Source organism: Xenopus laevis, chromosome 5L (genome assembly GCF_017654675.1).
Source record: "Xenopus laevis strain J_2021 chromosome 5L, Xenopus_laevis_v10.1, whole genome shotgun sequence".
Lineage (NCBI taxonomy): Eukaryota > Metazoa > Chordata > Amphibia > Anura > Pipidae > Xenopus > Xenopus laevis.
The window spans coordinates 80,366,086-80,390,080 of record NC_054379.1 but is presented as its reverse complement, the minus strand read 5'-3'; the positions used below and the strand labels follow the sequence as shown (position 1 = coordinate 80,390,080).

The 23,995-nt window shown below is 35.8% G+C and overlaps 1 protein-coding gene across 1 annotated transcript in view; it reads right to left on the bottom strand.

The window, feature by feature from the left end:
* rev3l.L (REV3 like, DNA directed polymerase zeta catalytic subunit L homeolog) overlaps positions 1–23,995 on the bottom strand; it is a 105,794-nt gene that overhangs the window by 12,777 nt on the left and 69,022 nt on the right. Inside the window, 14 exon segments of the mRNA NM_001170448.1 lie at positions 533–641; positions 3,566–3,810; positions 4,123–4,264; positions 4,742–4,860; positions 6,277–6,395; positions 6,568–6,683; positions 6,918–7,029; positions 9,775–9,964; positions 11,512–11,637; positions 14,031–14,113; positions 16,823–17,718; positions 18,097–22,315; positions 22,618–22,748; positions 23,671–23,908. Of these exon segments, the coding sequence (NP_001163919.1) occupies positions 533–641; positions 3,566–3,810; positions 4,123–4,264; positions 4,742–4,860; positions 6,277–6,395; positions 6,568–6,683; positions 6,918–7,029; positions 9,775–9,964; positions 11,512–11,637; positions 14,031–14,113; positions 16,823–17,718; positions 18,097–22,315; positions 22,618–22,748; positions 23,671–23,908 (6,845 nt within the window).

Sequence of the window (23,995 nt, the reverse complement as noted above, 5' to 3'; positions counted from 1 at the left end):
ATGAATGGAATGCTGCCTGTGTTATGCATGTAGGTGCCCATCCCTTACACCCCCACCTGCGCCAGGTAGGAGCGGCAGGATGTGTAGCCCGCATCAGGGCCCTAAGATAGACAGTAAGGACAGGGCTGAGCTGTGCGCTTTCAGTGAGCACTGGATTTCATATCCAGCACTCAGTGCAAAGTGTAGCATCCAGGGGCCGCAAGTGCTTCCAAAATTAGCATTAAGGAGCGCTTAAGATCTTGCACCCCCCAGTGTCTAAGATGTCCCATATTGGATCCCAATGTGCAATGGTACAGTGTATTCTGGGCCCCCATCTACGGTGTAACCATATATCATTAATTTTATATCAGAAATTTTTCAGGGATCCCAAGAATAAATTAGAATACTTTGTCCACAGTAAATGTAATGAGTTGAAAAGACCTCTCCGATAATTTTAAGATCTACAATGCATAAAATATGATTCTGTTAATATGTACTGACATATTAAAATTACATGCAAGTGGGAACCTAACAAAACAATGTTCCTTTTTACCTTTACAAATGCAACTCCATTGGGAGATACTGTGATATCATTTCGTAGCTGGTACAATAGATCAGGAGGAACTTGAAGAGATGAGCAGCCAAATTTGAAGTCTTCATATCTGGTATTAAAAATAACATGTTACGAGTTATTTGTGGTAGCTGCTATGATAGCTTATGCAGGGAAAACCAGAGTTCAAAAACAACAAATCCACCTACCTTTTTACTCAAATCAATGCCCATTGATTTAGCAACGCAATTCTGGAGATATTTAAACATAAAACCTCAAATTTAAATATTGGTCCAGAGCAACCCAAAAGCCTCCCAATTATTCTATTCTTGTGCAATAAATGGACATGGTCAATTTTGTCACATATACTATCAGGACTTGCAGTTACCCCAGGTTAAATGCAATAAAACTGCAATATTCCTAAAATTGTCCTCATGAATTCAGATCTTACGGACATTTTAAAGACATTTTACCAACAACTAACAAATAAAAGTGGATGAAGCCAAATGTGGACCCGAGTACCTCCACCTGTAAACTGCCACTGTTCTTAATACACTCAAGTTCAGTCTTATGCCTCTATTGTAGCCTTAAATAAAGGGGCAAAATCATGAAATGGTCTTTCCTAACTATATATATGAATATATGCCCTAATGTGTGCACATTAGGATTCGTTTTGGCCAGGCAGAAGGATTCGGCTGAATTAGAATCCTGATGAAAAATGCAGAATCCCGAATAGAATCTGGATTCGGTGCATCCCTAATATATATATGTGTATATGTATATGTGTATATATATATATATATATATATATATATATATATATATATATATATATATATATATATATATATATATATATATATATATATATATATATATATATATATATATATATATATATATATATAACTGTATATAGATGTTCCCTGGGCCAGTGCCTGTTTTTTGTTTTTTTTTTAAAATGAAGCACAGGCCTGGGTAAAAAATGTAAAGGTTTAATTCACTGTGGAGTTAGAAACATGTATATATACTCCACAGTGAATTAAACCTTTACATTTTTTACCCAGGCCTGTGCTTCATTTTAAAAAAAAAACAGGCACTGGCCCAGGGAACATCTATATACAGTTCTGCTATATTCATCGTCTCTCCCAGACATCCCTTTTTATAAATATGATTTCTCAGCCTCAAAACTATAGGCCAGTTAGTCTGACGTCAGTGGTAGGAAAGCTTTTCAAAGGGTTAATAAAGGATAAGATACTGGACTTCATAGCAAATTATAATACTATGAGTTTGTGCCAGCATGGTTTTATGCGTAATAGATCTTGCCAGACTAACTTAATTTCTTTTTATGAGAATGTAAGTAGAGACCTCGATTCTGGGATGGCAGTGGATGTGATTTACTTAGATTTTGCTAAAGCATTTGATACAGTGCCACACAAAAGGTTACTGTTTAAATTAAGGAATGTTGGCCTGGAACATAGTATTTGTACCTGGATAGAGAACTGGCTAAAAGATAGACTACAAAGAGTGGTGGTAAATGGAACATTTTCTAATTGGACCAGTGTTGTTAGTGGAGTACCGCAGGGCTCTGTACTAGGTCCCTTGCTTTTCAACTTGTTTATTAATGACCTGGAGGTGGGCATTGAAAGTACTGTTTCTATTTTTGCAGATGATACTAAATTGTGCAGAACTATAGGTTCCATGCAGGATGCTGCCACTTTGCAGAGTGATTTGTCTAAACTGGAAAACTGGGCAGAAAACTGGAAAAGGTTCAATGTTGATAAATGCAAGGTTATGCACTTTGGCAAAAATAATATAAATGCAAGTTATACACTAAATGGCAGTGTGTTGGGAGTTTCCTTAAATGAGAAGGATCTAGGGGTCTTTGTAGATAACACGTTGTCTAATTCTGGGCAGTGTCATTCTGTGGCTACTAAAGCAAATAAAGTTCTGTCTTGCATAAAAAAGGGCATTAACTCAAGGGATGAAAACATAATTATGCCTCTTTATAGGTCCCTGGTGAGGCCTCATCTGGAGTATGCAGTGCAGTTTTGGACTCCAGTCCTTAAGAGGGATATAAATGAGCTGGAGAGAGTGCGAGACGTGCAACTAAATTGGTAGACTGTCAAGGTTGGGGTTGTTTTCTCTGGAAAAAAGGCGCTTGCGAGGGGACATGATTACACTTTACAAGTACATTAGAGGACATTATAGACAAATGGCAGGGGACCTTTTTACCCATAAAGTGGATCACCGTACCAGAGGCCACCCCTTTAGACTAGAAGAAAAGAACTTTCATTTGAAGCAACGTAGGGAGTTCTTCACAGTCAGGACAGTGAGGTTGTGGAATGCACTGCCGGGTGATGTTGTGATGGCTGATTCAGTTAATGCCTTTAAGAATGGCTTGGATGATTTTTTGGACAGACAATATAAAAGGCTATTGTGATAATAAGCTCTATAGTTAGTATAGGTATGGGTATATAGAATTTATGTAAAAGTAGGGAGGAGTGTGTGTATGGATTCTGGGTTTTCATTTGGAGGGGTTGAACTTGATGGACTTTGTCTTTTTTCAACCCAATTTAAGTATGTAACTATGATGTACAAATGTGGAAATTTTTTTATCCTACTACCCAGTCTAAGTTAAGAGAGGGATGTCTGGGAGACAGCAAAAATGTAGTAAAGAAAGAGAATAAAGATGATAAATTTGATCAGATATTTATGATTTTGAAAACAAAGTAGAATATACTAATCATTCAAGTTGAAAATTTTACCTGAACGCCAAGCAATATTTACAAGCAATCAGAGACATTTCAGGTTGAAACAGTTAAACTAACTAATCTAAATGGAGCAATTGTACTATAAAACTTTTTATAAAATTTTTGCTGCCACTGCCACCAGAAAAGTCTTTCCACTTTTTACCGCTTACACTACTGAAAGAAAATCATCCTTTTCCATGCAGATGGATCTCAGCAAAAAAATGCTCAAGTGGTCAAAATGCCCTAACTGCCATTAACTATAGCTTACAAAGAAAACACTTACTTCCCCAGGTTCTCAACGTTTCCCAGACAAGTAGAGTAACAATAATTATATGCAATTACAATCGATGGGTACAATGACTGGAAATCCAGCACCAAAATGCAGTTGCTGTAAAATCGAGATTCTGGCTCCATGACGAGAGGAATACATTGGGGAGCTCTCATTTGAGATCGCTGTTGGATACTTGGAGTCAAAGGTATGTAATTCATTGGCTTTGCAATGCGAAGCATCATTGACTCAACACGGTACTATAGAGACAAAATTAAAAATTATTTTTACTGTCAGGAGAATCTGCATATTATGCTCTGGCTTTTCATAATGCAGTGCAGCAACAGCAAAATACAGTACTTTTAATAAAATGCCCAGCAGAACTACATTTCTGTAATTGGTTACTGAAACCAGACATAGATCCACTTTTAACATTTAATTTTAAGGAAAGCCAATAACACAACACAAAAGGCAAGGCAGAATAACCCAAATTTCCATCCACGGCATTAATTTGTTTCAGGGGAATATTTATATTGGCTTTATACACATACAACAAAAAGAATGTGTATTACCTGTGACCCTCTTGTTAGGACATGTAAAAACTGAATCCCAAAAAGTCTTGCAAGTTCACTAGTTCTCCCAATCAGGTCCAACTTCTCTAATAACTGCAGAGTTCCATGTACTCGACTCATGTAATAATCGGCCATCTTCCATCTGTAAGTAAACCACACGCAGGCTTACCATTAACAACATAAATGTATGAATTAAGCAGTTTGGAACTGAATAGAAAACTAAGCTTTGAAAAACCAAGTAAATATAATGAATACTTTACTTAATTGTAAATTGAATGCAATCGCAGATACACTCACTTGTAAGCAACTTTTCACTTATAATCATGGACTACCATACCCAGTTATATCCTATACCCATATATCTATGTCATGTGTGTCAACACATGACATAGATAGATGGCAAACACTATAAAATCACAAAACCAGCTGACCAAAAGAGTAGATATTTGGCGTGATGCTCCAAATTACAGAAAAAAACATTATCTGGAATAAATGCACTATGCAGTCTGACTAAGGAGAAAGACTGCAGAAACAAAATTAGGTACATTTCTACATGACTTCAAATGCAAAAACAGTTTCCAGAGACATTAGTATTTAATATAAAAGTGTTAATTGTTACCTGAGCACATCTTTTCTGTTATCAAACCAATCTGATAAGGATCGAAAAGTAAACAATGGAAATCTTTGATGAAGGATATGAAATGCCACATTTTCAAAAGTATAGTTGGTCAATGCCGCCTGAAAGATAGAAATTTTAAAAAGGTCAGAAGAAGCACCAGACTGAATATAGGTCAACAATTCAAAAATTCTTATTGGGCTGGCACCACTCACAAACTAGTATCACCCACCATCTAGGAGGATTATCAGTTGGGGCAATTTTTTAAAGGTTTCTGCCAACTAGTATCTACATGGATAGTTTAATTTTTTTTTAAACTGTAGGACCTATTTAAGAATAAATTTTGCAATTAATTGCAAAATTGTGGCTATTTTGACACTATTCAAGGTACTTGTGCCTACACATGCTCCCTAGCAACTAATGGCAAGCAACAATGCATCCCTTCAAGTTGTTTGGATATATCGTGCGTGGAGCTCTGAAATTAATACCAGCTTTGGCCTGCAAGTAACTCTTAGCTGAGCATTGTTGAAACCACGCACCAGAAGTGATGCTATTTGCACACAAATGCTGTTATAAAACGTGTGCCACAACAAACTCCAGTGTGGTTGCAGAGACCCTGGAATTCTAAAAAAAGATGCATTGTGTGAGAGGAAAACTGGTAATTGGTAAATGAATATTGCTATTTTTGACATACCCCAGTGTTTGTTAAAAAGATAGTTCACTTTTACTATTTTATTATTCTCAACTTTTCAGGTTTTTTTTTCATTTTTGTTCATTTTTTTAAATTGTTTGCCTTATTGACTTTTAATTAATATAGAAAAAAACATATGCTGGTATATCTTACAGGCAATAAAAAAATAATGCTGTTGTCCCTGCTTTTGACAGTGCCATTGCCTCCCTTTAGTTGCCTATGCCCCAATGACCTCATACAACCCCCCCCCCGACAGTTAAGCAAATAAGCCCCTGCTAATTTTTCAAATTATATTATAGACAGGAAGATTTTTGTCTTTGAAGTAATAAACACATGTAAAATCAATTTACATTCATTCAGTAATATTTCTATTAGTCAATGAATGAAAATTAATTCAATTAATGATACAAGGGAATGACTTGTTTATGGGGTCTGAGAGTTACCACTCTTCAGTGATCACAAACAGTGGAGCTGGCCAATGAGGTGTCTCGTCGTAGTGCTTAAGGACCCAGCATGAGGTGACAGTTGTTGGTGAGTGCTTATTTGTTGTTCTTGATACCCCCTGGAAGTAGAGCAGAGTGACTGGGGATCTAAGTATCTGTAACTTTTTTAAAGGCTGCTTAAACCAAAGTGTCTGAAAACTTCTGATCTATATTGCTGTATGTGGTATTCAAGCAAACAAAAGTGAGATGTGCGTATAGCATAAAAATAAGGTGTGCTGCTGTAAATACAGAATGTAAAAAAATGATTTCTAGTCTGCAGCAAGAACATTAAAAGTAAGAAATCTAAAAGCTTACTGGAAATAGTTTCTGCAGATTATAGTAGTAAATATGACATGTGATACTACCTCACTTCTCATCATCCTCCAAACATTTAGTACAATCCGACCAACTATGTTGATTTCACTCATGGTATCTGCTCCATATTCATCCTTTTCTGATGAAAATCTGTTCTCATTCTTATCATCTGCATGTTAAATACAAAATTAAAAATGTTAACAAAAAAAAAACCCCACATGCATGTACTACCCCTGCATGCACAGATGCACTATTCTAGCAAAAGTAATGAAATGGTGTGTTTATTCACTCAAGAAATTTTGTATACATTGCATACATACAATAGTCCATTATGGACCCACCTGGCACCCTGGAAAGCTGCTGGCACAGATCTACATTTAATGCAGATGCCCTCTGCAAGAGATAACCCCAAGAATGCATTTGGACTTCATATCCCAATAAAATGTCAGGGTCAAACCTATAATTAAAAAAAAAAAACACACACAAAATACACAGGTTACACAAAATACACACCTTGTTTTTCCCCCACACAAAAATATGGCAGGCTACCATAGTATTACATGTATTACATATCCCCACTCATGACTGTAAATAAATGTGACCAGTTTTTTATTCATCTAAAAGCATGTTGAAAAATTAGAACAAATTTCTGTGCCAATTGCAGGATTAACAAAGCAAAAATACAACATACCTTCTGACAAGGCTTAACAACATCACAAACAGCTGTTTCTCATCCGTTGCATATGTAACTTCAAAGCCTGTAATGCCAGATCTGGCAAGAAATGGCGTTTGTCTTCTACCACCTGAAAGGACAAAAATTATCAATGTAAGGAAACGATAAATTGTAAAATAAGGCACATCAGCTCAAGCAAACTATAAGTACAGAACAAGCTAAACCTTCCTGCAGCATAAGGGTAAGGGCATACCTGGAGATTCGGGGAATCGCCTCTTCTTTGGGGCGACTAATCTCCCCGAACTGCTTCCCCGTGTCTTCCGTCTGCTTCAATGCATTCGCGGTGCTTCGATTTCCGAAGTCGCCCAAAGTTTCCTCATGAGTAAACTTCGGGTGACTTCGCAAATCAAAGCTGTATTCAAGGGGGCAGCCACAAGTCTCCATTTATACCAGATGGAGATAATAAAAACTTGGAAGAATTCATAATTCGCCCAAACAATAATCAATATTAACAAGCAATTTACAAAAATACATCCACCCACAAAGATCAACAGCCTCTAGTCTCTCCCTCACTGCATGAAAGGAAAAAAATACCAACTAAAGATTACAAAATAGCCCATGGGTTGTAATGCATTATGACATGCAAGAAGTAGCCACTATAAAAACCGAATTAAAAATATTTTCTATGGTGCTACAAGGACAAAGAACCTGCTTGACAAATATTTACCATGACCATTTGGAAATCCTTAGCGAAATATTAACGAGAAAGAATATATACTTGATATAATAGCTTGTGTATTCATATAGGATAAAACAAGAACCAAGATAATAGTAATTAAAGTCACAGCAATGTCCAAGAATCTAATTTAAAAAGCCTTTATTAGACTTATGGTTCAGATCTCTGACAACAAATTACATTTTAGGCCCAGACACAGCCTTTTTTTTTCAAGTACAGGCATGAAACCTATTATCCAGAATGCTTGAGACCTGGGGTTTTCCAGATAATGGATCTTTCCGTAATTTGGATCTACATACCTTAATTCTACTAGAAAATCACGTAACCATTAAATAAACCCAATATCCTGGTTTTGCTTCCAATAAGGATGAATTGTAACTTAGTTTAGATCAAGTACAAGGTCCTGTTTTATCATCACAGATAAGGAAATCTTTTTTTAAAAATTTGGATTATTTGGATTATTTCTGGATAATGGGTTTACAGATAACAAATCCCATACCTGTATAACAAGAACCAAGTCCATACTTGAAACAAACATTAGAAATAAGGGAAAAATTTGTGCATCATTATCACCTAATTTAATTTGGCATTTAATATCATCATCATCATCTATTTATATAGCGCTGTCAAGATACGCAGTGCTTTTAATATAATTATAAAGATTATTAGCAGACACTTGTAACATGAGAATATTGGATTTAATCATAAAAATACACAACGAGATAATCCACTTTTACAAAAATATATCTATATATATTACCTCTACAAAAAACTACTACTCAATTATTTTTTTTACCAAACTTGAGCTGCAGGCTACACCCCAGCAGGAGCTGCATATATGACTTTAATGTTCTTAAATTCAGATAATAAGTATAATAATGTCATATCAATAAGCTGCTGAAGCACTTGGCCAGGCATGGGGAATAACTCCTTGGTGATATAATGATTCAATATACCATAAGGTGATGACTGTGCTGAATTACTGTTAATGCAGTGAAAGCCTGCTTATACCAGATGCTATTCAAGCAACTCAGCTACACACACACACTGCATTTCTTTGAAACAAAATTGAGAGATTTTAACTCTCACTGAATACATTCAAATTACTCCTTTATGCCTGTGGCCACCTATACATCTAAATCCACTGATTTACAGCACACATACAGTCTAAGGATTCAGAGCCATAAATATATACTTTCTGGCCCTGAATCTTACATTTTATCTGTGCTAGTAAACCAGTGGTTCTGCATACATAGTTTGATAAAAGGACATTCTTACATGTCTCTATCAAAAACTCAATTTTATTAAGAGAATTAAAAACCCTCAACTTTGGTTTAAAATAAACTGCTTTAATGTGGGTATAGCAGGAGAATACCTTCTATTACAAGAAGGCTTGCGCTACATTAATTGCACATTGGAACCTTTTAGCTCTCTTCTCCCTAAACTCTCTGGATCTTTTGTTTGAACTAAATATCCAAAAGGATGCAAATAAGTTTATCATGAAATGCACTATACGTCACAGAGTTAAATTTACCCAGGATCTGGTGTTTAAATATAGTAGCCCTAAGGGGACAGTATATTACCTTTTTTTTTTTTTTTTCCAAAATTAGTTCAGTGAATACAGCTTGTGTAGAACAAACGTTTCGCCCATTGCTTTCTTGCACTAAACATGGCAAAAACTGAAAGTAAAGCTACATTCTACGTCCTATGCTTACAAGGCATCTCAAAACAAATAAATAGTTCATTGAGAAACTCTCTGCATAAACAACTGCCTCCCTTCCCAAAGCTGCAGCTTTTGTCAGGCTTAGAGAATAGAAGCAGCTCATTATAAATAGGACTTTTCAGTTGTATTCAGAAAGAGAAGGACACGGACACTGCACATGCATTAAAGTAGCAGCATTTGTTTGAGTGCGGAAGAATCTGAACACAAGTGGATGAAAAGATGTGAACAATACCTGTAATTACTTGCATTCCACTCTAGATAACATTAATATTTAGGTTGCCTTGTTATTTATTATATGTGTATAAGGGACATTAGCTAAAAATTAATTAAAAAGAATAAAGGCTTTTCATTTTATATAAAACAGAAAACAAAACGAATAACAGAATTGCAAAGCAGATTAAAGCAGATATATGTACCATCACTATTAGCTTCTTCAAGATGAATTACAATAGCACCAGTAACTTGTCTTTTGTTGGTGTTTGACAATAAGGAGTCTGATGAGATGCAGTAGAATAGAGCACATATGGGGTCAAATTCTGGATCAGGTTCCAAGTCTCTTCGTGTTCTTGCATGTAACTCCATGCACATAAGTGTTAAATGTTGCACCTACAATAGGAAATACAGAAGTAAATGTTTTGCATGATCATCATCTTCATTTATTTACATAGTGCCAGTGATATATACGTAACTCTTTATATTAATTTACTGTATAATAAACAGGAATTCAATTTTTTACAATTTTACACTTATTATAATGCCTGTCTTAAGAAAAATAGGGTATCAACTTTTTTTCTATATTAGGTCTTTTCAAAGTATTTGCTTAGAGATAGCTTTTATTTACCATATCTGATTTCTTGTGGGTCAAGTATTTACCACAACTTGACAGGCTCCTTAAACAGTCTTAACATTTTCAAAATGTTATGTAGTGACTTGTAAAAGTATTGCACATGAGTGTACCTGTGACTGTGTTTAAGGATCTACCTTAAAATGATACTGACACTAAAAAAAAAACTACATTTTAAAATATGAATGTACATTAAAAGTTACCTATGTTTGCGGAGAGATTTGTTTATCTAAGTAATTGTTAGTTGAAGTGTCTAAACCTGACTGTTTTGCCAACCTGACTGTCCCATCTCAGCCTGTCAGTTAAAGTTTATAATGCTAACAAATATGGCAGCCCCTCATACATGAACATGGGGCATGTAAACGCATTGTGCAAATACTTGATGGCAAAGTTATAAGCAGCTTTCAAAGGCAGTAACATGATCAATGTAAAAAGAGTATAAATTGTCAGTATCTCTTTAAAGGCACTTTAAGGTACCAATGAGAAAAGCCAAGCAATCCAGTCAGGCCTGGTTCCTCTTTAGAAACAATCTTCAAAAAATCTTAAGATCCCACAAGCATCTCTACAAACCATTAAGCGCACATATAAATAGGCTGAAAGGCTGTTGTGCAAGGAAGAATCCTGTACTCCTAGCCCAGCATGAAAAATTCAGCCTGTTTGCAGATGATCACCAGGACTCCTTTTGGAGAATGGTCCTCTGGTCAGAGAAACAAAAATAGAATTGTTTGTGTGAATTTGCGAATAATGATGCTTTGTATAGAGGAAGTATAGTGAAGTTTAAAGGGGTTGTTCACCTTTAAATAAACATTTCGTATGATGAGCAAGACAATTTGCAATTGGATTTATTTTTTTATTTTTTGTGGTTTTAAAGTTATTTTACTTTTTATTCAGCAGCTCTGCAGTTTTGATTTTTGAATTAGAGACTAGAATATGAATAGGAGAGGATCCGAATAGAAAGATAGAGTAATAAAAAGTATCAATAACAATAAATGTGTAGCCTTACAGAGCATTTGTTTTTCAGTGACCCCCATTTAAAAGTTGTAAGAGTCAGAAGAAGGCAAATAATTTGAAAACTATAAAAAAAATAAAAAATGAAAGCCAGTTGAAAAGTTGCTTAGAATTAGCCATTCTATTACATAACTAAAAGGTAACTCAAAGGTTAACCACCCCTTTAAGTATTAGGTTTCTTCTGTGTACACTATTTCTCTGTGCCCTGTGCACTTATGTTTTGCTGCTAAATCATTAACTGCTGCAGCAAATGGTTATGTTAAAATTATTTTTGTGAACTATATTTAGAAAGGTAAGTTACCTCATGTAACGCTTTTGCATCCTGAAGGTTTTGAACACTGACTTTAAAGCCATATGAGTTATTTAGAGATGGCCCCTCAATCTGAGATGTTTCCCTTTTCACCTGAGCCATAGTAGCAAACTGATTCTGTGGGAAAAAAAAACAGAAAAGCTATAAAGTAAATTCAAACACCTGTCAGCAATCCTTTAAAGGTGTTATAAAATAAACTGCAGATATTTGTTTAGGCCATTCAGAACACTTAAAATATACACATATTAGACTCCTAGCCCTATACATAGAAACACACTGCCACACCATATAATTGAAAAGTACTATTGAAAGATGGAAATGCAGCAGTGTTTGACTTTCCTTTGAATCAGGAACAGTAAAAAAAAACAAGTTATCTTTTGCAGTATACCATTTTAAAACATGACACTGTCTAATTTCTTATCAACCTAATTTACAGTTTGGATGACAAAGTTGAGCCATGTCCATCAACTTCATTCTTATTTTAAAATGAAAATTGCAGTTGAGGAAAGCAAGTAAAAAAAAAAAAAAAACAGTCTTACAAAGCTGTCTCCACTTTGGCTACAGAAGTGAACAACTACTTAGTGACATCAAAATGTCAATTTACAGCTTTACAGTCATGACTGACTAGGAGATTAGTTGCATCCCTCTTAAACTGGCCATAGATGTAAAGATCTTTAAAAGATCTTTTCGTTATCGTGAGAAGACGATTATCTCGAAACGATTGTTTAAATGTACGATTTGTCCATCAACTAAAAAGACCATTTCAAGCGATATTGCCAGGAAAACTGAGGGTAGCTGCCTGCTTGGCCCTTTAAACATAGATAGATTGCACTGGGACCGATAACATTTTTTTTTAGCCTGGCCGATCAATTTTTTGATAGATACCGGACGAAATATCGTAAGCTGTACGGTCATTTGATTCCCACTAACCTCACGATAATTTGAGGGATTGGTTGGATTTCGCTAAAATAGGTCATTCACCAAAGAAAAATCTTTGCGCCTATGGCAACCAATCTCCTAGTCTGTCTTCACCTAAAGCAGTGTATAGTGTTGCACCAGCGTATGCCATAGGTAGCAAGCCAAATGAGTGAGTAATGAGTGGTAATCAAGACACCAATGTCTAAGTGGTTTACAGAGTTAATTAGGATTAGTCTGTTTTACTACAGTTAGCCTTTCTTATCTCTTTCACTTTTCTTCTTAGTGTTAATTAGTGTGAGTTTTTTTTGTTACCTCACTTTTTTTCTTTCCACATGGAAGGCAGGGTGCACAGTGAAAACAATGGGGTTGTACTTTGCACCCTGCCTTCCATACTAGATGAATTGCTACAGGTCTCTGCACTCCATTACGGACCAGATAATACAGCACTATGTGCATTGTCTGTCATTCATATGGGCAAGTTAGGGAGAGATTGCTGCATTGGTGTAAGGTATACAGTGTAGACAAATCCAGGACAAAAGGGATGTGATTTTATGTGCAGGCCACATGGTATGCTAAAACCTAGGAGATGAAGGAATTATCTGCACGCACAAGATTTGGTATTGAGTTACAATGCATGCTCTTGCCCAGGTTTTCTTAGAGGAAGTTGAATGATGTCTAAATGTGATGCAGAAAGAATTAAGAGCTACAGTAAGTGACTGATCAGATTTACACTGCCGTTTTAGATGCAGCTGTATTCTAATTCACCTTGCCCTTTAAGCCTCTGATGAATATTTGCTGATTTTGCTTTAAGACATATACATACTAGTGTGGTCATTAATACGCCCTTGTCTTGCAAATACAACTAATTACGGCATTTGGGTTACTCTTGACCCTATGATGTATTATTATTGGTATTACCAACACCTCCTTCAACCTTGTTCCATGGTAAAGTGATGCATTCTGGGACTGGAAGGTTTTGTTTTGGCAGGTCAGATGTAACTTTTTTATTTATTTATTTATTTTTTTACCTAAAACCAACTTAATAAGCTTGTCTAAAAGGGACATTTTCCTTTCCACCCGACAGTGTGTCCTTTTTGGTAGTTTAATTTATGGCTAGCAGCACATATTGCAATTATATAATCTTTGTGAGCATAGAAAAGGCAGATCTGCTTTTGTCCACCACTTCAGGCATGGCATTGACCCGATAACCAAGATAAAAAAAATGCATAGTATAGCATTTCTGTGCTAAATTCACACCCCTATCACCAATGGCCATCCTGTAATGGAGTCCATTATATGTAAATAATTGATTTTTTCATATAAATTTCTCGTAATAATAATAATACAATACCTTGTACTTGATGGTAAGAACTGCATAAATCTATATACCGGTAGGTGGCAAATCAATCCTATTTTCTTTCTTTAATAAGACTTAAGGTATGGTCATCCAAATTACTGAATAAAACTTATTTGGAAAACACTAGGTTCCAAGCATTTCAAATAATAGATTCCATAGTTGTATCGGCAATCTATATATACTAAAACTTTGCAAATACAAGGAAACATGTTGCTTATGTGAAATGTACTAGTACCTTCATCTGAGTTGTTAGGAGTACTCTTCGAAGTTTATCTGGATTGCATCCTCTCCTCTGGCTCAATCTTTGGGATACGGGTTCTAATTATACAAAATAAATTAGATTACAGATTGTTATAATGATATATAAGGTTTCCTATGTCTCTCCTCTATTTTAAGGGAAATATTTAATTTGCCCTCCATGGGAAGTTTTATGAACAATAAATTATGCACTGTGTTCTTAGAGTCTTCTTTGATATGGTTAACGTTTTGATATAAACAATGTGAAATGACTTGGATCATTTTAAAGAAATACTGTCATCTTAAAGGGATACTGTCATGGGAAAAAACATTTTTTTCAAAATGAATCGGTTAATAGTGCTGCTCCAGCAGAATTTTGCGCTGAAATCCATTTCTCAAAAGAGCAAACAGATTTTTTTATATTCAATTTTGAAATCTGACATGGGGCTAGACATATTGTCAAGTCATGTGACTTGTGCTCAGATAAACTTCAATCACTCTTTACTGCTGTACTGCAAGTTGGAGTGATAACACCCCCCCCAGCAGCCAAACAAAAGTCAAACAACACTCAATAGTAAAAACCCATGTCTCACTGAGACACCTTCAGTTACATTGAGAAGGAAAAACAGCAGCCTGCCAGAAAGCATTTATCTCCTAAAGTGCAGGCACAAGTCACATGACCAGGGGCAGCTGGGAAATTGACAAAATGTCTAGCCCCATGTCAGATTTCAAAATTGAATATAAAAAAATCTGTTTGCTCTTTTGAGAAATGGATTTCAGTGCAGAATTCTGCTGGAGTAGCACTATTAACTGATGTGTTTTGAAAAAAAACATGTTTTCCAATGACAGGATCCCTTTAAATAAAAATATTACAGGTATGCTGCAAAAAAACCAGCATAGGTAGAGAAACAATATTGCAATATGCAACAGAGTAATTTAATAGATATAAGTATGTCTAGGCTCCATCTAAAATACCTGTAACTACTCATTTTAATTCAGAACATGATGCATCCTTAATAGTATTAAAAACTTTTTCATTTAATAATTTTTTGAATTTCCTTGCACTTTCAGAACAGCTTGTTGAAAAACAGAATAAAGCCTTTACTCAGAGTTTAAAAGTACAAAACAAGAGCACTTCAGTTAGAAAAAATACATAGATCTGAAATACATTAAAAAGGCAATTTTACAAATTTTACAATTTTTAAGCTTCATAACCCCTATGCAATATTATTAACAGAATAAAGCCTTTACTCTGAGTTTAAAAGTACAAAACAAGAGCACTTCAGTTAGAAAAAATACATAGATCTGAAATACATTAAAAAGGCAATTTTACAAATTTTACTGAAGGGTATCTTCATAACCCCTATTTGCAACATTAATAATATTGCATAGGGGTTATGAAGCTAAAAATAATTAGACCCCTTAATGGTGAAAAGGTACTAGAACCAATTCAAATTGTTTTATTTGAATCTGTGTACTCAAGGGAATTGAACAAAAAATGCCCTAGAAAGCTTTCAATTAAATCTTATAAACAAAATAGTTCCTCCAGACTCATAAGCCATTACTCTTATGTTGATTTTACAAGTGCCATTTTGATCACGGCAGTCATCTCAGCGAGAACCGCAAAGCTCTAAATCTGTTGCTTCCTGACAGACTCTACTCAGTCAGCTGAATGGGAAAGAAAATGTCTATGAGTGATGCTAGTGCTTTTACAGATAAAAAAAAAAAAAGACAGTAAAAGCATTTGCTTTTGAATGGGGAATGGCTGCCAGTAGGTTTTTATCTCTTTTATGTGCAGATTTATCGAATTTAAAATTGATGTGAATTTTTTTTTTAACTCTAATAAATTCCAATGTACTCACAACCCTATTCAAAAATGTGATTGTCTAAAATTCAATCGATTAGGAGCAATCCAAAAATGTGTTTGTATTCTAATTGAATACGAATGAAACTCAAATCGAATTTTCCTCCAAAGAAAAACTCGAATGTCAGGAAGGCTATTAATATATTCAAATGGGTCAATGTACCTTTGCTATTGATTTGTAAAAGAATTTGTCAGGTTTTAGGTGGCGATTATTCGAATTAGAACTGTATCTACGGTCAAAGTGGGCTAAATCTCACATTCGATTTTACCTACAAATTGGGGGATTTAAATATGAATGTGTGAATTTTGACACCTAAATAAATTTAAATTTACTATTCGACCCTTACTTAATCTGCCCCTTAGTGTATATGAGAGAACTGTGGTGATCAAATCATTCCATGTGCAATCCAACAGACAATATATAAAAGTAGAGGCCATGCAAGGAGAGACTCTAAAAGCAGAAACCATTCTTTATTAAAGGGACAGTAACACCAAGAAATTAAAGTAATAAACATGTCATGTACTGTTGCCACGCACTGGTATGTATCTCTCATAACTACTTTGTTAAAGCAAAGATAGGATGCCATGACAACAGCTGAATGCAGTTGTGGGAGAAGCTGTTAGCAATTAACTAACATACTGGGGTAAAAGAAGGACTTGAGTCAGGTTGTGGCAGTTTCACACAGGCATTTTATAGGTACAGGTCTCTACAATCAAAGGCTTCCACTTTTACCGAAGTTACATCCTATGCATGTTCTAAAAAGTGACAGTATATTTGTAGCCCCTTAATAAGCACTCAAAATAGACCAGAAGTCAAAGGAGTGCCACAGTAAGTAATGTAATCAGACTAGAGCAAGAGAAAGTGTGAGCAAGCCCATGAAGTAATTAAACATTACAGTTGCCTCATGTTGCCCATGATTTTATACCTGATAACAAAGGACTGTACAGGAGAGCTTCAGAGGACTCTGCTTCAGGCTTTCTTTCTACGACAGGTGTACTGTGAATGCAGGTGTGTGTGGATTTCTGCTTGCCCTGCGAAACTTGAGAAGGAGAAAAGACAGAGAAATCTGTGGATTCATTTTTCACTTCAGTTTTTGCTTCACTCTCCAAAAGTGGCGATGGGGAAATACCTCTACTTTTAAAATCCTTGTCATCTACTGATGGATTTGTATTATCAGGAGAAAGAGTATCTTGCCAAGGAGTCAGAATTGGAGAATCAGGTGAAACAGAATTGTCCAACAATTCATCTTGATCACTCCTGCCACCTGAGGCAGGAATGGATGCGGTAATATCAAATTCCCTTTTAATAAGCTGAGGTTCTGCACTGTCAAGTACAGGAGGGGGACTGGCTAGATGAATTTTTATATTATTAGCAGTCTCTGGTAGATCATCAGAACTTGCTGGCTGTGCCAATAAAATATGGATTTCCTTTGGAGGCAAGCTGTTACAACCAACAGGCACAGAAGTGGTTTTAATAGCATTGCTTTCACTTGCTTCTTGAATTTCTTTATCTTTGCATGCAATCTTAGATGTCTCATACAGTTCTTTGGCTTGAAGCCACACTTGAACTTTTTGTGGATGTGGAGCACTTTTACATGGCATGATCACTAGTTTTTTATCATTTTCAGAATCAAGACTATCCTTTCTTCTTTCAGCCATCAGGCGGCTCACCCGAGATGGTGAAACAGGTCTAGGGTTTTGTGTCATTGCTGAAAATGCAGTCTTCCAGAACCGAAGTCCCTCCACTGAAAAGTCGCCTTCAAACTCAAGAAGATTATATGGCAATTTTGTTTCTATTGTGAGAATTCTCCCACCAACCTCTCTGCAAGGAAAACAATATAATGAATAGGTGATTCACTTTAATATCTAGATGTACATTAGCAATTTATTTTGGCTTTTTTTTGTTACTATTTATAAAAACTTATTCAAGAGAACTACACACTCATACATGTAAGCCTCCATTCCCACTTAATTTGTAAATCATTATTGTAGGGACCCACTTCCAGCTGTCAGAAATTTTCAGTTTTTCTATCTGGTGCTCAATTACAATACAGTACATATAATATATGCATACACGAACGTTTGAAATACATACAATATTAAGATAAAGGCGATAAAGGTGAAACTAAAATATCAAGCTAAATTTACAGTCTTCAACGAATACACAATTATTATAAAAGTATTAGATATATAAAATCACCTTGGTTTTTCTGGCGCATCGGAAGGATTGCTAAAAAATGGTTCTTGGTAAATAGTTTCCATAAGGTCGTGGTCCAACAAAGTTGCCATTATTTCCTCACGACTTGGGGGTGACATGAGAGGTTTTAATATGTGCACTGGTCGTGGTGTAGAATTTCCATTTTTGGACTGTGATGGGGAACTAATGGATCTTGGAGAACTGTCAGGAGTTGGAGTTAGTCCCCCACTGTGTCTTGATAAATATAATTCTAAATCATCAGAAACACTATCACCTTCTGGTGAAGGTAAAAGCCCTGTAAATGAGGAATTGGAGTTAGGGGGATGGGATGCATCAAACATTGTGTTTTTAATTTGGCATTTAGTCCCAGTTTGAGTCCATTCAGAGTGAGCACAGTTAAACGCAACATCTTTTAGACTAATGCCTCTGTTTAACCTGTATTTGTCTTCTGACTGACAGTTATAAAGCCCATCGACTGAGTGTGTATTATGGCTATTTTGAGAAATTAAGCAATTTTTCCACTGGTTTAGGAGAGGGTTTTGTTTAAAGTCAACAGATTTTTCAAACATATCTGGGCTAAGCGAACTTGGTCTTATCAGCGGATGCCCTAAGGAATAGGGTTTCTTCTTCTCTGACTGTTGTAACTCATGATTTATACCTTCATTATCCGAGACAGGAATAGGAAAAGGATCACTCAAAAATTTTTGTGGTAAATTTTGATCTGCTGGAATAAACTGGCTCCCAGAGTATAAGGTACAAAGACCAGTCTGACCTACAGCATTAATATCAAAGTTGTAGTTATGCTCAGGTGACAAACTGTCTTCAATTGAGTAGCAGCTTTCAAAGCTAGGTTCAGAAAAAAGTCCAGGGCTTCTTTCAGATGTACAGATTTTGCTCTCAGAATCACACATATGTTTTCCCATGCCAGTTTTAACATTCTTAGCCACCTTAGATTTTGTGCTTCTTGGGGCCCTTGTTTTTTTACTATGTGTTGCAGACTTTCCACTTACACTCTTTGGCTCAGATGGACTAGATAAGCTCAATTTAAGCTTAACAGTTGACTCTTCACTGCTTGATGCTACCTTCTGTTGTTTTTTATGAAGCAATTCCTTAAGGACAGCTATTCCAGAATGTGCATCAAGAAGTTTCTGTGGGGAAACAGACTTTATACTATTCTGAATAGCTTTTGTGCAGGAGAAAATTTCTGGTAAACAATTTTGACTCGCTCTCTGAGTGGCAAATTGAGCAGCATCAATGCTATCCCCTTTTTGCTTTTGTTCTACTGCTGTTGTTTTAAGAGTGCTTTTCAAAGTTGTCAGAACAGAACTGTTTGGTGAATTAAGTGCTTCATGGCCTTTCTCTGAAGATATGACTGGCGTGTTTGAATCACAGTGCTTAGATGTATCAGCTACATTTCCAGCATGATTAAATGAACATGGTAAAAGCTTTGGCTTTTCAGAGACAAGAGAACTTGGGGAATTCTGAACATCTTGAAGTTTGCCAATAGATGTCAACAGCCTTTTCTGGGCTTCTGCAGGATCTTCTCGAGTCATAAGTGAGCTAGTTAAAGTGAACTGTGCATTTTGTATTACCTGAGGTGAACGGGTATATGAATTTTGGGTTTTGCTTGGAGTTGAGCTACACTCCTTTATTTGAAATGCATTAGGAAATTGAGTGTTCATTGCATTAATACTAAATGTTTTGATACCTGGGCTTAATGGTACAGATGCTGTTGCTGAGCAGTCTTTCTGAATACTTGAAAATTGCTGCAAATGTAGTGGTTTTGGGGTTCCTGTGAAAGAACTTACATTCCCAGGTGAATCATTCTGAGTACTATCTTTTGAAGGTTGCGTTGAGTGCACATGCCCTGTAGAAAATCCAGATAAACTGAACTCTGTTGTGATGGCTGGAAATGACTGCACAACTCCATTTAAAGCAGATGGAGTTTGTTCTTTATGCAACAGAGAAGATTGTTCAGAAACTCTGGGTTCAGCGTTAGTTTTTTTATCTTTAATTTTTATGTGCTTTCTTGGAGCCTTTTCACTTTTTTTGGACATTGACTTGCCTTTCTGCTTTTTCCCATCTTTGCCTATATCAGACTGGCTGGCTTTTTTTGGCTGTTTCCTAATTGCAGAAGGACTAGTTGATGTCTTTTTTCTAGGTTTGTTTGGCTGAACTCTCTTTTGCAGCTTTTTCACTGAATTACCATATTCTTTATTACCATCTACTAAAAGTGAACTTTTAAAAAGAGGCATTTCTGCAACTGGAATTGACACAATTTCTTCAGCTCTTGGGTCAGTGGGTGACCAACAACGAGGTGGAGACATATTTATGGGGCTTGGACATCTTTCCACAAGAAAACCAAGTTTTGACATTACATCTTTGTAGTCTGTGTCACAGTCTTCTGTTTCAGCATTATATGTTGGCATAGGAAGTGATAAAAAAGAACGTATTCTTTTTCTCCGTATAGACACAGCCCTCTGCAACATTTTTGTTTCTGTTTTAGGTAGTCTACCAGTTTTTTTCTTTGCAGATTTTTGCTTTGTTTTTCGTTTGTTATTCTTCTTTGGTATTACTGGAAATATTGGGTATTTGGTTGCAGGAGATTCTGGCACTTTGGGCCAGAAATCCTTTAAAGGTGCCATTCTGTTATATTGTTTTATCTTATCCTCTGTTAATTTGACCTGTTCCTCACTGGGATCTAGTTTTTCCAGTTTCACTTGCATGTTTTTTCTCCCTTTAAATCTATTAATTATGATGTACTTGATAATTACTGGTGGTAACTTATTAGAAACTTTTCTGCGCTTGTGCACTTTTTGAAAACTCTCTACATCATCCATGGTTTCCTCAGGCTGAGGTAGGCTTGATTTTGAGTTTGTTGCACCCTTAACTGGCTCCCCATCTTCACTTTCAAAATTGACTTTCCGTTTTGCTCTTAAAGTGTATTTATTTCCACAGATTTCCAAGGATGGTTCTGAATCTGTAGCCCCTACCTCAAACTGACAAGTAAAAGCGTTCAGTTCACAAGCATTACTTTGAAATGCACCGTCATCCATCATTACTGCCATATCGCATGATGGTACTCTGTCAACATCAGGAGGACTTTTACTACATGCATTGCCAGGGGCATAACTGCTGTCCTTTCCAACTGTGTTTATAGGATCTACAATATCCTGGTATGAAGGGCTTGGTATTGTATCTATACCTGTAACTATACTCTGTTTTTGAAGATTTGTATTTTCACGGTATTCTACAGACCCTTCATAACCTAAAAGGTCCTCAATATCTTTTGCAGTAGCACTGGTGTGCTCATTTTCGACAACTTTTTTTTTAACCAGTTTCAATCTTGACTGTTTTTTACATTGCTGAACCTTATAAGTTACTGGGGCAAGTTTTTGGGGACGGTTTAAACAGTTTGAAAGGACAACACTTGGAAAAAACTTATAATGTGTTGCCTGCTGATTACCACTGGTCATGTCTGTTGCATGTTGTTGAAGCTCTTCAGATCTAGCCTTACGCTTATTTGGGCTTACATCATTTATGGCATTATCTGCAGTGTGCAGCATGACTCTGCTAACATCAGCAGGAGGTGTCAAGTCACTGCTTTCATTAATAGTTCCAGAAAAAATTTTGTTTGGAGTAGAACTGCAGCATTTATCACCGACGTCTGCAGACCTTTTCATTTTATGATTACTAAGCTCTGTGAGATTTCTAGGATTCCGATCCAATATGCCTTCGCTAAGTTGGCGAGTTATTTTTAAAAAAGATATGTCCTTATCGGTCTTTCTAATACTTGTGAATTTTCTGCATTGCAAATGTCTATTCACTAATGGGATGCCATCTTCAAATGCTGTCTTGTCAATTGCTGGAACTGGAGCAATATCATTCTTGCTTGCTTCTTCATGTAGAACTTCTGGACATGTAGAATTATTAAAAGATGATGGGTATTTCATATTGCAAGTGCTATCATTTGTGAAAGAATGGACAGAAAGTTCAGGTCCCTTTTCTTCAGCTGGCTGTGGAAGCTCTTCTATCAGACCTTCTTTTTTCAGAATATGAGACGAAAGGGCACTTGTGTGTTGACACTGAAAGGCTGTTTTAGCAGAAGACTGTGGTTCGAAGGAAGCAGCATCTTTGTGAAAGATTGAATTCTTTAGAGATAACTTGCTTTTTGCAATAACGGAAGAATGGGTAAGGGTGCTTTCCTTATTCAGAGGGTTATCTGGAGGGGGGAAGAAAATTTTTAATTACAATTTAAACTTGCTTAAGAAGGTTACCAAGTTTGAACAACTGATTAAACCAGGTGGATACAGAACAACACTTAGGTAGAAACACTAAAATAAAAGTGAACATTAACAAAAAAACAATAAAACACAAAGAAGACAAGTTAAATATATTTACAAATTAGATGACATCATTTTGGTGTTGCTTTATCTAACACGCATGTCGCCACTAAATAATATATGATTATAAATGATTTATTGTCTTAATTTTCCAGAAACTACCAATGCATTTTTTATTTACCACTGTTTTCATCTGCTGTGCCATCTAACTGAGGTATAGAAAGATCAGCTAAAAGCAGCCGGTTTCTACTCCATTCCATTTCATCATCTGTGGAGTCATCTTCAGAAGAGCTTTCTTCGATACTCTTAAAACTAAAAAAGGCAGAAAAAAAAATGTATTAGGTTAAGTGCAAAGATATTCATAAAAACTAGTTAAAACCATGGTTTTCTAATACCACAATATTTCCTTTTTCTAATTTCTAATACTGTCTAAAGCAGGAATGGCCTTTTCTGTTCAGACTTATAGAAGTATAAAAATTTGGCATAATTGGCCTACATAATTTATAACACATTTATGACATTTAGCCTGTTGTAGGTTACAGTTCCTACCACAAAGCTGTCATAAAGCTGTCTAAATGTGCTTCGAAAACCAGACAACATCAGGATCCCCAAAAATAGACAAACTGTAGAAGTTATGATAGAATCATGTAAAGTGCATACAAATCATTAAAAAGCATAATCTAATAGAGAGTATGTCACAATGCTGGCCATGAATCTAATTAACTTTTAAATATTTATACAGTCATAACATTTACCCATTTTGTACAACACACTATGACGATACATGATAAAGTATTGTTAATGATGTTAACTTACTCACACATTTAGTTATATATTTTTGTCATACTATGTGCACACCAGAATATTCAGCAACTGGGAAAAGTCTAATGTGTTTAGGTCAATTTGCAGTGACTTGGTATCACTTAGAGGTACAGTAACAAACTGTGCTTGGCATAGAACAAACACAAAGCATTTTTACCTGCTTAAAGTGGCTTCCAGCCACTTACTGTATCTTCCTGTGTGTAACACAGGTAAGATGCTTTAATTCCATTCTCCATGCTATGTACCATTCAGAAACCTCACTTGCAGGCAATCAAAGCGTAGGGGAAAAAAAACTTTAAGTAGCAGCCATGACACCACTCAGAAATTTAGGATTTCTATTTATACAAGACTTTCTGTCGTGGAATTTAAGTGGGCAAAATAAGTTATTTGGCATTATGCATTAAAAACTTACTTTCTTTTGGTATTATGTTCTTCAGTGTTGTTGTCCCATCTCTGAGACATTAATATGCTGAGCTCCATTTCCTCCTTTTCCACCTGTGGCTCATTCTCTTCATCATCACTATTCTGCATACTGTTGTATCTTGCAGATAAAGAGTGCTGTGATAACCGTCTGGACATGTCCATCTGGTACTCATCCTCTTCAAGACCAGCTAACAATTTAACCATGGCTTGATCTTGGTTGTCGTCCACTAATAAAAGAGCATTTTTAAAAAATTATGATTTCTTAACAATGTATTTATTCTATAACAATAAAGAATAAATCCTGGTTGTTCTAC